Here is a 17,752-nt window from a genome sequence, read left to right as displayed (position 1 = left end):
TGGTGGCGGGACCAGTCCCATTTAATAATCATTGAGATGTCTCAATAAGAAAACCTTTCAGTTGTGATTGAAACACATTAAAGACGTTCTGCGTCAGATTATATGTATACCTGTTTCAATTTACGGCATGATTTTGGTGTCAGTCGTTGAATTTTGTATCTATACTGTAGCATAGCTTCAATATGAATGTACAGTTAAAGTTGAAAGTTGTTTTGTATAATGACACCAGTATAATGACACCACTATAGAACACTATGTGTGTAATATTTAATATATAGTATAGGTTATGTGTGTATTATTTAATATATAGTATAAGCTACACATGTATCTGTGTAATATTTAATATATAGTATAAGCTACAATATATCTGTGTAATATTTAATATACAGTATAGGTTATGTCTGTAATATTTAATATATAGTAGGCTATCTGTGTGATTCTGACCTCTATTAAGTAGTGGTTTATAGGTTATTCATAGGTATGTAAATCAAAGTTTGGTTTGTTTAACGACACCACTAGAGCACATTGACTTATTAATCATCGGCTATTGAATGTCAAATGTTTGGTAGTCTTAGAGAGAAAACCTGCTACATATTTCCATTAGTAGCAAAGAATCTTTTATATGCACCATCCCATAGACAGGATAGCACATACCACAGCCTTTGATTTACCAATCGTGGTGCACTGGCTGGAACGATAAATAGCCCAATGGACCCATCAACAGGAATAGATCGTAGACCGACCGCTCAGGTTAGGTCAGGTCAGGTAGACTGACCGCTCAGGTCAGGTCAGGTCAGGTAGACTGACCGCTCAGGTCAGGTAGACTGACCGCTCAGGTCAGGTCAGGTCAGGTCAGGTAGACCGACCGCTCAGGTCAGGTCAGGTCAGGTCAGGTAGACGGACCGCTCATCAAGCAAGCTCTTTATACCGCTGGGATAAATCCCACCTCATACAGTTAAAATTTGTTTTGTTTAATGATACCACTAGAGTATATTGGATGTCAATCATGTGTATGATCATTCTGAATGGTGATGTGATTTAAATACTGTACTGATGTGATATATAAAGATATATATTTGTAGTTAATAATGTCAGTTAATATTGTTATCTTATGTAATTCCAGGATCACACGCTGCATGGTGCTGTGATTTGACTACTATATTGTGATGTGATATAGATAATTAATACTGTTATAATTTTAATATTTTAATATTTCAGGACCACACACTGGTTGGACGCCCGGATGCCCCGACCCAGCAGGACATCCAGCTGAGCGGTCTTGGCATCATGCCAGAACACTGCGTCATGGAACTGGACGGGAGTGAGGTGCTCCTCACACCACTCGAAGGGTCAAGGTCAGTGCTCATCATTAGTAGGAGTCCACATTTTATTCTGGGCTCATCTCTCTATATTTCAGTGTACTTCCCACCACAGTTGAGGCATTTGTCATAATGCTAGACTAGTTTTTCAATCCATCATAGAAATCTGTCCTGCAAGTTCATCCAACATTTCACAGGTCAATATCATCTCACAGGTGTCTTCAATACCATCTCACAGGTGTCTTCAACCACCATCTCACAGGTGTCTTCAACCACCATCTCACAGGTGTCTTCAACCACCATCTCACAGGTGTCTTCAATACCATCTCACAGGTGTCTTCAACCACCATCTCACAGGTGTCTTCAACCACCATCTCACAGGTGTCTTCAATACCATCTCACAGGTGTCTTCAATACCATCTCACAGGTGTATTCAATACCATCTCACAGGTGTCTTCAATACCATCTCACAGGTGTCTTCAACCACCATCTCACAGGTGTCTTCAACCACCATCTCACAGGTGTCTTCAACCACCATCTCACAGGTGTATTCAATACCATCTCACAGGTGTCTTCAATACCATCTCACAGGTGTCTTCAATACCATCTCACAGGTGTCTTCAATACCATCTCACAGGTGTCTTCAATACCATCTCACAGGTGTCTTCAATACCATCTCACAGGTGTCTTCAACCACCATCTCACAGGTGTATTCAACCACCATCTCACAGGTATATTCAACCACCATCTCACAGGTGTCTTCAACCACCATCTCACAGGTGTCTTTAACCACCATCTCACAGGTGTCTTCAATACCATCTCACAGGTGTCTTCAACCACCATCTCACAGGTGTATTCAACCACCATCTCACAGGTGTATTCAACCACCATCTCACAGGTGTCTTCAACCACCATCTCACAGGTGTCTTCAACCACCATCTCACAGGTGTATTCAACCACCATCTCACAGGTGTCTTCAACCACCATCTCACAGGTGTCTTCAACCACCATCTCACAGGTGTCTTCAATACCATCTCACAGGTGTCTTCAATACCATCTCACAGGTGTCTTCAACCACCATCTCACAGGTGTATTCAACCACCATCTCACAGGTGTATTCAACCACCATCTCACAGGTGTATTCAACCACCATCTCACAGGTGTCTTCAACCACCATCTCACAGGTGTCTTCAATACCATCTCACAGGTGTCTTCAATACCATCTCACAGGTGTCTTCAATACCATCTCACAGGTGTCTTCAATACCATCTCACAGGTGTCTTCAACCACCATCTCACAGGTGTCTTCAACCACCATCTCACAGGTGTCTTCAACCACCATCTCACAGGTGTCTTCAACCACCATCTCACAGGTGTATTCAACCACCATCTCACAGGTGTCTTCAACCACCATCTCACAGGTGTATTCAACCACCATCGCACAGGTGTCTTCAACCACCATCTCACAGGTGTCTTCAACCACCATCTCACAGGTGTCTTCAACCACCATCTCACAGGTGTCTTCAACCACCATCTCACAGGTGTCTTCAACCACCATCTCACAGGTGTATTCAACCACCATCTCACAGGTGTCTTCAACCACCATCTCACAGGTGTCTTCAATACCATCTCACAGGTGTCTTCAATACCATCTCACAGGTGTCTTCAACCACCATCTCACAGGTGTATTCAACCACCATCTCACAGGTGTATTCAATACCATCTCACAGGTGTCTTCAATACCATCTCACAGGTGTCTTCAATACCATCTCACAGGTGTATTCAATACCATCTCACAGGTGTATTCAATACCATCTCACAGGTGTCTTCAACCACCATCTCACAGGTGTCTTCAACCACCATCTCACAGGTGTCTTCAACCACCATCTCACAGGTGTCTTCAACCACCATCTCACAGGTGTCTTCAACCACCATCTCACAGGTGTCTTCAACCACCATCTCACAGGTGTATTCAACCACCATCTCACAGGTGTCTTCAATACCATCTCACAGGTGTCTTCAACCACCATCTCACAGGTGTATTCAACCACCATCTCACAGGTGTATTCAACCACCATCTCACAGGTGTATTCAACCACCATCTCACAGGTGTCTTCACCCACCATCTCACAGGTGTCTTCAACCACCATCTCACAGGTGTATTCAACCACCATCTCACAGGTGTATTCAACCACCATCTCACAGGTGTATGTAACCACCATCTCACAGGTGTATTCAATACCATCTCACAGGTGTCTTCAACCACCATCTCACAGGTGTCTTCAACCACCATCTCACAGGTGTCTTCACCCACCATCTCACAGGTGTCTTCAATACCATCTCACAGGTGTCTTCAACCACCATCTCACAGGTGTCTTCAACCACCATCTCACAGGTGTCTTCAACCACCATCTCACAGGTGTCTTCAACCACCATCTCACAGGTGTATTCAACCACCATCTCACAGGTGTCTTCAACCACCATCTCACAGGTGTATTCAACCACCATCGCACAGGTGTCTTCAACCACCATCTCACAGGTGTATTCAACCACCATCTCACAGGTGTCTTCAACCACCATCTCACAGGTGTCTTCAACCACCATCTCACAGGTGTATTCAACCACCATCTCACAGGTGTCTTCAACCACCATCTCACAGGTGTCTTCAATACCATCTCACAGGTGTCTTCAATACCATCTCACAGGTGTCTTCAACCACCATCTCACAGGTGTCTTCAACCACCATCTCACAGGTGTATTCAACCACCATCTCACAGGTGTATTCAATACCATCTCACAGGTGTCTTCAATACCATCTCACAGGTGTCTTCAATACCATCTCACAGGTGTCTTCAATACCATCTCACAGGTGTCTTCAATACCATCTCACAGGTGTCTTCAATACCATCTCACAGGTGTCTTCAACCACCATCTCACAGGTGTCTTCAACCACCATCTCACAGGTGTCTTCAACCACCATCTCACAGGTGTCATCAACCACCATCTCACAGGTGTATTCAACCACCATCTCACAGGTGTATTCAACCACCATCTCACAGGTGTCTTCAATACCATCTCACAGGTGTCTTCAACCACCATCTCACAGGTGTATTCAACCACCATCTCACAGGTGTATTCAACCACCATCTCACAGGTGTCTTCAACCACCATCTCACAGGTGTCTTCACCCACCATCTCACAGGTGTCTTCAACCACCATCTCACAGGTGTATTCAACCACCATCTCACAGGTGTATTCAACCACCATCTCACAGGTGTATGTAACCACCATCTCACAGGTGTATTCAATACCATCTCACAGGTGTCTTCAACCACCATCTCACAGGTGTCTTCAACCACCATCTCACAGGTGTCTTCACCCACCATCTCACAGGTGTCTTCAATACCATCTCACAGGTGTCTTCAACCACCATCTCACAGGTGTCTTCAACCACCATCTCACAGGTGTCTTCAACCACCATCTCACAGGTGTATTCAACCACCATCTCACAGGTGTATTCAACCACCATCTCACAGGTGTCTTCAACCACCATCTCACAGGTGTCTTCACCCACCATCTCACAGGTGTATTCAACCACCATCTCACAGGTGTCATCAGTACCATCTCACAGGTGTCTTCACATTCTCAATAAACCTGACACCAACTCCATGTCACAGACTTAAATTTTTCTATGTTTGATTTATTGTAACTCTTCTGTTTTCGCAATTTCCACAATCTAATGACATAGAAATGTTCAAAGCTCAAATTTCGGGTTTTCTCTTTTCTTTTCTCCCCTTCGAATCTTCTCTCTCCGTTTTTTTTTTTTTTTTTTTTTTTGGGGTGTGTGTGTGTGTGTGTGTGTTAATCTTGAAGACACTTTTTATAGATTTGTTCATAGTTGTAAATGTAAAAGTGTTTGCCTCAGACGTGAGTTTTTCACCAACCGTTTATCTGTCTCCAGCTGTATATATCGACTGCAGACATCACTAATGTGTTTGTGTCTGTCGAATCCTTTAACACTTCAGTCGTGTCCGCTGGGTGCACATTGACAGTTTATATTGGTCTGATTGGCGGGGCAGCACACTCTGGTAATAACGATGAGTTAATTACGTGACCAGTGGGGTTGTAAATAAAAACACGAGAAGCATCTTGTTAATTTTACAGTCGCTGTTAATGTCATAGGTTGTTGAGTCTGTCTGAAAATATGTTCATCTGCACACTATATCCATAAATATGAATCAATATGCTCTAGTGGTGTTGTTAAAGAAGCCAAACTTTAAACTTTAGTTATTGAGACTGCCTGAAAATATAATCTGCAGACTATATTCATAAAAATAATGAATCAATGTGCTCTAGTGGTGTCATTAAACAAGCCAAACTTTAAACTTTATATCTATAAAAAATAACCTCCTCTGGCATGTTTATTGTAAGTCTAAAAGTGATCCTAACCCTATAACCCTGACCCTAGACATAATGCTCCAGCTAGTAGAACAAATAATCACGATTCTGTACTTTGTCAGCAAGGAAATTACTCTGCCACTGGGGTATTGCTTATGCCCAGAACAGAAATGTATACTGATGGAAAGAAATAAAGCATCGCACCAGGAGCGGGATTAGCTTGGTCGGTAGAATGCTCGCCTGAGGTGCTTTGGTCGCAGGATCGAATCTCCTCAGTGGACACATTATCTGATAGCAATTGTTTTATGTCCCAGCCAGTGCCCCACAGCTGGTATATCATCAAAGTCAGTGGTATGTGGGAACATGCTGATAACAAATCACATGCTACTAATGCAGAAATGTAATGTTACATGTTAATATGTGGGATATAGTGTTACTCTGCCATTGGGATATAGTGTGCAGGTATGAGCATATTCCTCAGAAGACTATGTCACAATTGCCAAATGTCTGACATCCAATAGCCGATGATTAATAAATCAATATGCTCTAGTGGTGATGTTAAACAAAACAAACTTTTGTCCCCGCACTACAAAGAGCAAAAGACTTGACTGCATGCATCCAGAGTGTTCATCCACAGTGTCAGTATTGGAGTTAACTGTGTTACTTACATTCAGTCTTACATTACTGACATTTGATCTTACATTACTGACATTCAGTCACACATTACTGATTTTCAGTCTCACATTACTGGCATTCAGTCACACATTACTGGCATTCAGTCACACATTACTGGCATTCAGTCACACATTACTGGCATTCAGTCACACATTACTGACATTCAATCTCACAATACTGACTTTCAGTCACACATTACTGACATTCAATCTCACAATACTGACATTCAGTCGCACATTACTGACATTCAATCTCACAATACTGACATTCAGTCGCACATTACTGACATTCAATCTCACAATACTGACATTCAGTCGCACATTACTGACATTCAGTCTCATATTACTGACATTCAGTCTTACATTACTGACATTCACTCTCACATTACTGACTTTCACTCTTATATTACTGACTTTCAGTTGCACATTACTGACATTCAGTTGCACATTACTGACATACAGTCTCACATTACTGACATTCAGTCTCACATTACTGACATTCAGTCTCACATTACTGACTTTCAGTCGCACATTACTGACATTCAGTCGCACATTACTGACATTCAGTCGTACTGACATTCAGTCGCACATTACTGATATTGTCTCACATTACTGACATCTCACATTACTGACATTTGATCTTACATTACTGACATTCAGTCTCACATTACTGACATTCAGTCTCACATTACTGACAGTTGATCTTACATTACTGACATTCAGTCACACGTTACTGACAGTTGATCTTACATTACTGACATTCAGTCACACGTTACTGACAGTTGATATTACATTACTGACATTCAGTCACACGTTGCTGACAGTTGATCTTACATTACTGACATTCAGTCACACGTTACTGACAGTTGATATTACATTACTGACATTCAGTCACACATTACTGACAGTTGATATTACATTACTGACATTCAGTCACACATTACATATGTACATGTGTGTACTTTATTCAGAAAGTTGAAGTGCTAATAGCGAGTGGAATTTGTGTCCTTGTTTCTTTCTCTTTGTGTAATATGGGTCCACTTGAGGAAGCTAAATATAACATCTTTAAAACCATGAGTCTTTTAAAAGTCATGAATTAAACCATAACCAATTATTACACAACAGTAATCACAATTTTTATAAAGTATTTATTACTATATATATATATAAATATATATATATATATATATTTATTTACTTTGGTGATATATACACGGGCCTAGCTTAGGATTTTCAAGTGGTATGCAGACTTTTTCGGAGATGGAATAAAACGCTATTGGCTGTGCCCACCCCCACCCACCCTACACGCACAAAATAATAATAAGAAGAAATATATTTGTAATATCAGGTGGTATGCAGCTGCGTACCTGCGTATATGGAGTGCTCCGAAGGCTCAGTGGGTAGGTGTAAACCACTTGCACCGACCAGTGATCCATAACTGGTTCAACAAAGGCCATGGTTTGTGCTATCCTGCCTGTGGGAAGCGCAAATAAAAGATCCCTTGCTGCTAATCGGAAAGAGTAGCCCATGTAGTGGCGACATCGGGTTTCCTCTCAAAATCTGTGTGGTCCGTAACCATATGTCTGACGCCATATAACCGTAAATAAAATGTGTTGAGTGCATCATTAAATAAAACATTTCTTTTTTCTTTTTTTTTACCTGCGCAATATGGAAGTTAGGCTCCTGATATAGCCAATACACATATCATTGGTTGTTGTATTGGTATATATATATATATATATATATATACTCTTCAAAAGAAGAAACGCAAAACCACATTGTCGTAACATTTGGAGAATTGATTTAATTATTGAATGGTGAGTCCGATAATTACCAAATGTTGCAGGATTGTTCACAATTCACTCTAGTCCATTGTGAGTAAGTGATAGGACACACCACCAAGGTCAAGGTCATCTGGAGTCAATACCGGGTGTGGCCTCCGCGTGTGTTGACAACTGCCTGGCACCGCCTGCCCATTGAAGCAACCAGAGTACGGATGACGTCCCGGGGGATGGTGGCCCACTCGGCCTGCAAGGCTGCTGCCAGCTCGGGCAGGGTCTGGGGCTGTGGTTGTCGCTGTCGGAGGCGTCGGTCCAACTCGTCCCATAGATGCTCAATTGGGTTCAAATCCGGTGATATCGATGGCCAAGGAAGGACATTAATGTTGTTGTTCTGTAGGAAAGCCGTTGTGAGACGTGCTGTGTGAGGCCTGGCGTTGTCATGTTGGAACACTACATTGGCGTTGGCCATAACTGGAACGATGTGTGGCCGGAGGATCTGGTCAATGTAGCCCTGTGCATTCAGGTTGCCCTGCACGTGGACCAGGTCAGTTCTGCCAGTGTGTGAGATGGCTGCCCACACCATGACACTACCCCCGCCGAATCTGTCCACTTCCTGCACGCTGTTTGCCGCATAACGTTCACCACGACGCCTATACACGCGACATATTCCATCATGACGTCGGAGCAGAAATCGGGACTCGTCACTGAACCACACCTGTCTCCATCGCAGTTGAGGACATTGTCGATGAATCTGGCACCACTGCAGTCGGAGTCGACGGTGTTGTGGTGTTAAGATGACACCTCGAACTGGATGTCTGGCACGAATTCCTACCTCACGTAGGCGGTTCCGTACGGTCTGGTCGGATATCCTGCGCAAACCTGGTATTGCTGCGGCTGTTCCCGAAGGTGGCGTACCCAGATGTAGCGGTCCTGCCCGGGGGTAGTGACCCGTAGTCGACCGGATCTAGGGAGGTCACGTGTTGATCCATGTTGCTGGTAACGGTCCCACAGTCTGGAGATGGTGCTTGGGGACACATGGAATGCCCTGACAACGGCCGTTCTGGATACGCCTGCGTCTAGTCGGCCGATGGCATTGTTTCTCTGCGGTTCACTGAGACGTGGCATGTCCTGGATTGTCAACTGTCGGCCAGATACAGAGGCCAGGCAAGCGAACACCCTGCACTTTTATACTGTCGGTGTTCATGTTGCACGTGCAGATAACGCACGTGCAGTGGTGACATGGTTTGCACGTGGCTGCGTTTTTGCGAATATTCACATTTTGGAACTTTATTGTACAGTAGCTGCATTTTATCGAATGTAACCGTGGGAATGTGTTTGGGACATGCAATGACCTTATATTCACAAAGCATGAACTGGTAGGAAACATAAAATCGGAGTTATAACCCATTTGTACCCTTTTGCGTTTCTTTTTTTGAAGAGTATATATATATATATATATATATATATATATATATATATATATATATATATATATATATATACACTCAGTGTCAAGATACGAAGTCTGTGTGTATATAATATACAGTAAACACTGGGTGTTTTATTACACGCCGTCACCTGACCCAAGTCACAAAACACAATCCCTTGTTTCTCTGACATATTTTACATACCATATATACAGAGAGTTCAGTTTGACTGGTCTCTCACTGACCACCTCACTCTGACCACACCCCTTTCTCTACACATGCATCATATAGGTATCATGTGTTTCATATTGCTGGTGTAAATCATTACTTCACCACGCTGGCTGGCCTGCTGACAATGGATTATAACTAAGAGTTCACTTGGCTTACATTTGTTACAACAGGACATGTGGTGCAGGATTTTCTGTCTGTAGCAATGGCTGTCGTCGTATAGAGGTACCTCTAGTGGGATGACAAAGGTAAACAGATTTTAAAGGAAAAGCTAAGAAAGAATTGGTGTACAAATGTTTTATATAATATAATACAGTGAATCCAGTCTGTACCGAACACCCATGGCTTCAAGTAACAGTTCTGGTTTTATGGGGTATCTGGTTCAGAGAGGTCATGTTGTGTACTGATATTTGAAAAGGGACTGTGAAAAATGTCAGGTTTTGAGGGCATTCTGGTTTACAGAGTGTCCGGTCTTGAGAGGTGTCACTGTAGTGAAATCTTTCTAAAAGGTAACTCAGTCAGTACTATATAGACTATAATAATTCTCACCCAAGGCCTTCTTAATAACTGGTTTACAGAGTGTCCGGTCTTGAGAGGTGTCACTGTAGTGAAATCTTTCTAAAAGGTAACTCAGTTAGTACTATATAGACTATAATAATTCTCACCCAAGGCCTTCTTAATAACTAGGGGGCGAGACGTAGCCCAGTGGTAAAGCGCTCGCTTGATGCGCGGTCGGTTTGGGATCGATCCCCGCCGGTGGGCCCATTGGGCTATTTCTCACTCCAGTCAGTGCACCACGACTGGTACATCAAAGACCGTGGTATGTGCTATCCTGTCTATGGGATGGTGCATATAAAAAATCCCTTGCTGCCAATCGAAAAGAGTAGCCCATGAAGTAGCGACAGCGGGTTTCCTCCTTCAATATCTGTGTGGTCCTTAACCATATATCTGATGCCATATAACCGTAAATAAAATGTGTTGAGTGCATCATTACATAAAACATTTCCTTCCTTCTTTCCTTCTTAATAACTATAACTTACAGTAATAATATAAAACACAAACATACGTGTATGTACAGTGTAACTATAACTTAGAGTAATAATATAAAACACAAACATACGTGTATGTACAGTGTAACTATAACTTACAGTAATAATATAAAACACAAACATACGTGTATGTACAGTGTAACTATAACTTACAGTAATAATATAAAACACAAACATACGTGTATGTACAGTGTAACTATAACTTACAGTAATAATATAAAACACAAACATACGTGTATGTACAGTGTAACTATAACTTAGAGTAATAATATAAAACACAAACATACGTGTATGTACAGTGTAACTATAACTTACAGTAATAATATAAAACACAAACATACGTGTATGTACAGTGTAACTATAACTTAGAGTAATAATATAAAACACAAACATACGTGTATGTACAGTGTAACTATATCTTACAGTAATAATATAAAACACAAACATGCGTGTATGTACAGTGTAACTATAACTTAGAGTAATAATATAAAACACAAACATGCGTGTATGTACAGTGTAACTATAACTTACAGTAATAATATAAAACACAAACATGCGTGTATGTACAGTGTAACTATAACTTAGAGTAATAATATAAAACACAAACATGCGTGTATGTACAGTGTAACTATAACTTAGAGTAATAATATAAAACACAAACGTGCGTGTATGTACAGTGTAACTATAACTTACAGTAATAATATAAAACACAAACATACATGTATGTACAGTGTAACTACCAAATATGCAATAGAGAATATGGTTCAAAGTAGAATGGAAGGTAATGTTTTATTTAACGACGCACTCAACACATTTTTATTTACGGTTATATAGTGTCAGACATATGGTTAAGAACCACACAGATATTGAGGGAGGAAACCTGCTGTCGCCACTTCATCTGTTACTCTTTTCAATTAGCAGCAAGGGATCTTTTATATGCACCATCCCACAGACATGATAGTACATACCACAGCCTTTGTTACACCACTTGTGGAGCACTGGCTGGAACGAGAAATAGCCCAATGAGGCCACTGATGGGGATCGATCCTAAACCGACCCTGCATCAAGCGAGCGCTTTACCACGGGCTACGTCCCACCCCATATTTCAAAGAAGCATTGGAAAATAAAAACAAAGCGTTTCCTGTGATATGCATGTATACATGGTAATTGTAACACACAGTTCTACACTGCAGTATCTCAAAAAGGGAGGGTGGGGGTGGGGATGGTGGAGTGGGGTGGAATGTTGAAGAAATACTATACACCATTGAACTGAAATTGTTTCTGCTTCATTTATGCGCTGTAGAAAAAAAGCTTTTATAGTCTTATTCAACCTACTGTGCTAGCACAACAAATATGCTATTCAACCTGAGTCATACCTTCACACTGCAGAATATATATATACATTTGTATATAGTGTGGCTAGAATTTCCCATTTATCAATCTTAATAGCTCAGTTAAAATGTTGATACTGTTTTGAAAATGAATTGCATCCATTTTGTTGTTAAGCATTTCCCTTAAATCCTCATGTGTTGTCTTACAGTGGATGGTTAGCTGATAGCAAATTAATGATTTTCTCAATTTAATCACTTCGATACAGAAAGGGTTTCCTGGTCACAGCTGGTGTAAAATGTTTTAACATTAATGGCCAAAGAAAAACTTCACACAACACTTGTGACTATTTTACTGTTAGGCTACATTGTTGCAAATGAGCACTTTTGTGCAGTGTGCATGTAAAGACTCACTTTATTATTTTGTAACATTATTTTAATTATTATTATTTATTATTATTTTTTATGATGCAGCATTATTCAGTTTTATTTTATAAACATGAGTGCTACCCATGTACTGTTATATATATATGATTGTTGCTGGGACAGTCTTTTCAACTAATGTCATACTGGTAGCTGTAAAAGAAATTAAACACATCTGTGCCGTATTAATAATCAATGTAAATGAAAAGCTTAAACCAATATACTTAGACGTTAAACTGTTTGCAAGAGAAATGTTTATATATACTATAGTAACACCTAAAAACAGCAGCTACCGGTAGTAGGTGTCAAACTGAGAATGAGCAATTTCTGGTCAAAAGAATAAGAAACGAAACTCGCTACCAACACGTAAGTCGCAGTGAATTATTTGTTTGTTTTGTTTAACGACACAACTAGAGCACATTGATTTATTAATCATCAAGCTATTGGATATCAAACATGGTCATTTGGGGGGAGGGGAAACCCATTACATCATAGAGGGTAAACTCATTACATTTTTCCATTAGTAGCAAGGGATCTTTTATATGCCCCATCCCACAGACAGGATAGCACATACCACAGCCTTTGATATACCAGTCATGGTGCACTGGCTCGCAGTGAATTAATAAATCAACAACAAAGTCATTTTTCATTTCAACTTGTGTTCATTCTTCTAATCCAAACTAAGGTTCAAGCATGCTGTCCTGGGCACACACATCTCAGCTATCTGGGCTGTCTGTCCTGGGCACACACACCTCAGCTATCTGGGCTGTCTGTCCTGGGCACACACACCTCAGCTATCTGGGCTGTCTGTCCTGGGCACACACACCTCAGCTATCTGGGCTGTCTGTCCTGGGCACACACACCTCAGCTATCTGGGCTGTCTGTCCTGGGCACACACCTCCTCAGCTATCTGGGCTGTCTGTCCTGGACACACACACCTCAGCTATCTGGGCTGTCTGTCCTGGACAGTGGGTTAGTGGTTAGTTGTTAGTGGTTAGTGAGGAAGAGGACAACAAAGTCAATACTGTGTAAGACATGTATATAGATGAATGGCTAAATACCCTGATGTCCAAAAGAATACCCAAATCTAATTTTGTGTAATCTATTTTTTGTTCGCGCAAAATGTTGATCACCATTTACTTGGATATAATGCGATACACCAAAAGGAAATGGGTTACGTGGATTTATTTCTACGTAACCGATAAATGGGTCACACAGATTCTCAATTCTCAGAGATCTGTTAGTATTCACTCAGTTTAGAAAAGTTTTATTTAACAACGCACTCAATACATTTTATTTACGGTTATATGGTGTCAGACATATGGTTGAGGACCACACAGATATTGAGAGAGGAAACCCCCTGTCACCACTTCATGGGCTATGGTTTTTGATTAACAGCAAGGGATCTTTTATATGCACCACCCCATAGATAGGATAACACATACCACAGCTTTTGATATACCAGTCGTGGTGTACTGGCTGGAACAAGAAATAGCCCAATGGACCCACCGGCGGGGATCAATCCCAGACTGACCACACATCAAGCGAGTGCTTTACCACTGGGCTACATCCTGCCCTTAGTCTCTCAGAGTCTTGGAATAGTTTCTTTTGGACGTCAGTTTACAAGGACATCAGTATGTTTCATCGATTGTGTGTATGTAGGTGTTGTATAATCAGGGTAAAAATGGGAAAGTATACTCCCCACAAAAAAGTAAGCGACTTAAGGTTTTTTTTGTGTTTGTTTTTGGTTTTGTTGTTTTTTAAACCAGAAATCATCTTTTCAAATCAGGGCTTGTAGAATGTTTTATAAAATCCACTAGCCATGCATGGGGTCAGTGATTTAATAAAATTACTAGCCACAATTAAAAATTCACTGGCCCTACTTTACTTTAAGTTAATACAATTTTACTAAATAATAATAATAATCAGATACATGTATGTCACCTAAAGAGAGAGATAGAGTGTAAAAACACTAACATTGAGGGTTAGGGTGGGGTCAGGATATTCATATTTACAAAATAGACTTAACTGCAACATTTGACCAAAAAATAACCTAGCCGTCAGGCATGGCAATAGTAATTATTTACTAGCCCAACATTGAATATCACTAGCCATGGGAGTTGGACTACTATGATCTAGAAGTCCTGTATAGTATGGCAGTAGTAGTTATTTACTAGCCCAACATTAAATATCACTAGCCATAGGAGTGGGGCTACCATAATCTAGAAGTCCTGTCTAGTATGGCAATAGTAGTTATTTACTAGCCCAACATTAAATATCACTAGCCATAGGAGTGGGGCTACCATAATCTAGAAGTCCTGTCTAGTATGGCAATAGTAGTTATTTACTAGCCCAACATTAAATATCACTAGCCATAGGAGTGGGGCTACCATAATCTAGAAGTCCTGTCTAGTATGGCAATAGTAGTTATTTACTAGCCCAGCATTAAATATCACTAGCCATGTGAGTGGGGCTACCATAATCTAGAAGTCCTGTCTAGTATGGCAATAGTAGTTATTTACTAGCCCAGCATTAAATATCACTAGCCATGTGAGTGGGGCTACCATAATCTAGAAGTCCTGTATTGACTACCCCAACATTAAATATCACTAGCCATGTGAGTTGGACTACCATAATCTAGAAGTCCTGTATTGACTACCCCAACATTAAATATCACTAGCCATGGGAGTTGGACTACCATAATCTAGAAGTCCTGTATTGACTACCCCAACATTAAATATCACTAGCCATGGGAGTTGGACTACCATAATCTAGAAGTCCTGTATTGACTACCCCAACATTAAATATCACTAGCCATGTGAGTTGGACTACCATAATCTAGAAGTCCTGTATTGACTACCCCAACATTAAATATCACTAGCCATGGGAGTTGGACTACCATAATCTAGAAGTCCTGTATTGACTAGCCCAACATTAAATATCACTAGCCATGGGAGTTGGACTACCATAATCTAGAAGTCCTGTATTGACTACCCCAACATTAAATATCACTAGCCATGGGAGTTGGACTACCATAATCTAGAAGTCCTGTATTGACTAGCCCAACATTAAATATCACTAGCCATGGGAGTTGGACTACCATAATCTAGAAGTCCTGTATTGACTAGCCCAACATTAAATATCACTAGCCATGGGAGTTGGACTACCATAATCTAGAAGTCCTGTATTGACTACCCCAACATTAAATATCACTAGCCATGGGAGTTGGACTACCATAATCTAGAAGTCCTGTATTGACTACCCCAACATTAAATATCACTAGCCATGGGAGTTGGACTACCATAATCTAGAAGTCCTGTCTAGTATGGCAATAGTAGTTATTTACTAGCCCAACATTAAATATCACTAGCCATGGGAGTGGGGCTACCATAATCTAGAAGTCCTGTATTGACTACCCCAACATTAAATATCACTAGCCATGGGAGTTGGACTACCATAATCTAGAAGTCCTGTATTGACTAGCCCAACATTAAATATCACTAGCCATGGGAGTTGGACTACCATAATCTAGAAGTCCTGTATTGACTACCCCAACATTAAATATCACTAGCCATGTGAGTTGGACTACCATAATCTAGAAGTCCTGTATTGACTACCCCAACATTAAATATCACTAGCCATGGGAGTTGGACTACCATAATCTAGAAGTCCTGTATTGACTACCCCAACATTAAATATCACTAGCCATGTGAGTTGGACTACCATAATCTAGAAGTCCTGTATTGACAACCCCAACATTAAATATCACTAGCCATGAGAGTTGGACTACCATAATCTAGAAGTCCTGTATTGACTACCCCAACATTAAATATCACTAGCCATGGGAGTTGGACTACCATAATCTAGAAGTCCTGTATTGACTACCCCAACATTAATATCACTAGCCATGTGAGTTGGACTACCATAATCTAGAAGTCCTGTATTGACTACCCCAACATTAAATATCACTAGCCATGGGAGTTGGACTACCATAATCTAGAAGTCCTGTATTGACTACCCCAACATTAAATATCACTAGCCATGTGAGTTGGACTACCATAATCTAGAAGTCCTGTATTGACTACCCCAACATTAAATATCACTAGCCATGGGAGTTGGACTACCATAATCTAGAAGTCCTGTATTGACTACCCCAACATTAAATATCACTAGCCATGGGAGTTGGACTACCATAATCTAGAAGTCCTGTATTGACTACCCCAACATTAAATATCACTAGCCATGTGAGTTGGACTACCATAATCTAGAAGTCCTGTATTGACTACCCCAACATTAAATATCACTAGCCATGGGAGTTGGACTACCATAATCTAGAAGTCCTGTATTGACTACCCCAACATTAAATATCACTAGCCATGGGAGTTGGACTACCATAATCTAGAAGTCCTGTATTGACTACCCCAACATTAAATATCACTAGCCATGGGAGTTGGACTACCATAATCTAGAAGTCCTGTATTGACTACCCCAACATTAAATATCACTAGCCATGGGAGTTGGACTACCATAATCTAGAAGTCCTGTATTGACTACCCCAACATTAAATATCACTAGCCATGGGAGTTGGACTACCATAATCTAGAAGTCCTGTATTGACTACCCCAACATTAAATATCACTAGCCATGGGAGTTGGACTACCATAATCTAGAAGTCCTGTATTGACTACCCCAACATTAAATATCACTAGCCATGGGAGTTGGACTACCATAATCTAGAAGTCCTGTATTGACTACCCCAACATTAAATATCACTAGCCATGGGAGTTGGACTACCATAATCTAGAAGCCCTGTATTGACTACCCCAACATTAAATATCACTAGCCATGGGAGTTGGACTACCATAATCTAGAAGTCCTGTATTGACTACCCCAACATTAAATATCACTAGCCATGGGAGTTGGACTACCATAATCTAGAAGTCCTGTATTGACTAGCCCAACATTAAATATCACTAGCCATGGGAGTTGGACTACCATAATCTAGAAGTCCTGTATTGACTACCCCAACATTAAATATCACTAGCCATGGGAGTTGGACTACCATAATCTAGAAGTCCTGTATTGACTACCCCAACATTAAATATCACTAGCCATGGGAGTTGGAC

The 17,752-nt window shown here is 40.9% G+C and overlaps 1 protein-coding gene across 6 annotated transcripts in view; it reads left to right on the top strand.

The window, feature by feature from the left end:
* Nucleotides 1-17,752, top strand: part of LOC121377005 (kinesin-like protein KIF13A) — a 397,936-nt gene that overhangs the window by 291,821 nt on the left and 88,363 nt on the right. For all 6 annotated transcript variants that reach the window (XM_041504840.1, XM_041504838.1, XM_041504837.1 and 3 more), the window contains one exon: nt 1,219-1,355. In XM_041504840.1, the coding sequence (XP_041360774.1) occupies nt 1,219-1,355 (137 nt within the window). The remainder of the gene's footprint in view (nt 1-1,218; nt 1,356-17,752) is intronic.

Source organism: Gigantopelta aegis, chromosome 7 (genome assembly GCF_016097555.1).
Source record: "Gigantopelta aegis isolate Gae_Host chromosome 7, Gae_host_genome, whole genome shotgun sequence".
Lineage (NCBI taxonomy): Eukaryota > Metazoa > Mollusca > Gastropoda > Neomphalida > Peltospiridae > Gigantopelta > Gigantopelta aegis.
This window is presented reverse-complemented; position numbering and strand designations above follow the sequence as displayed.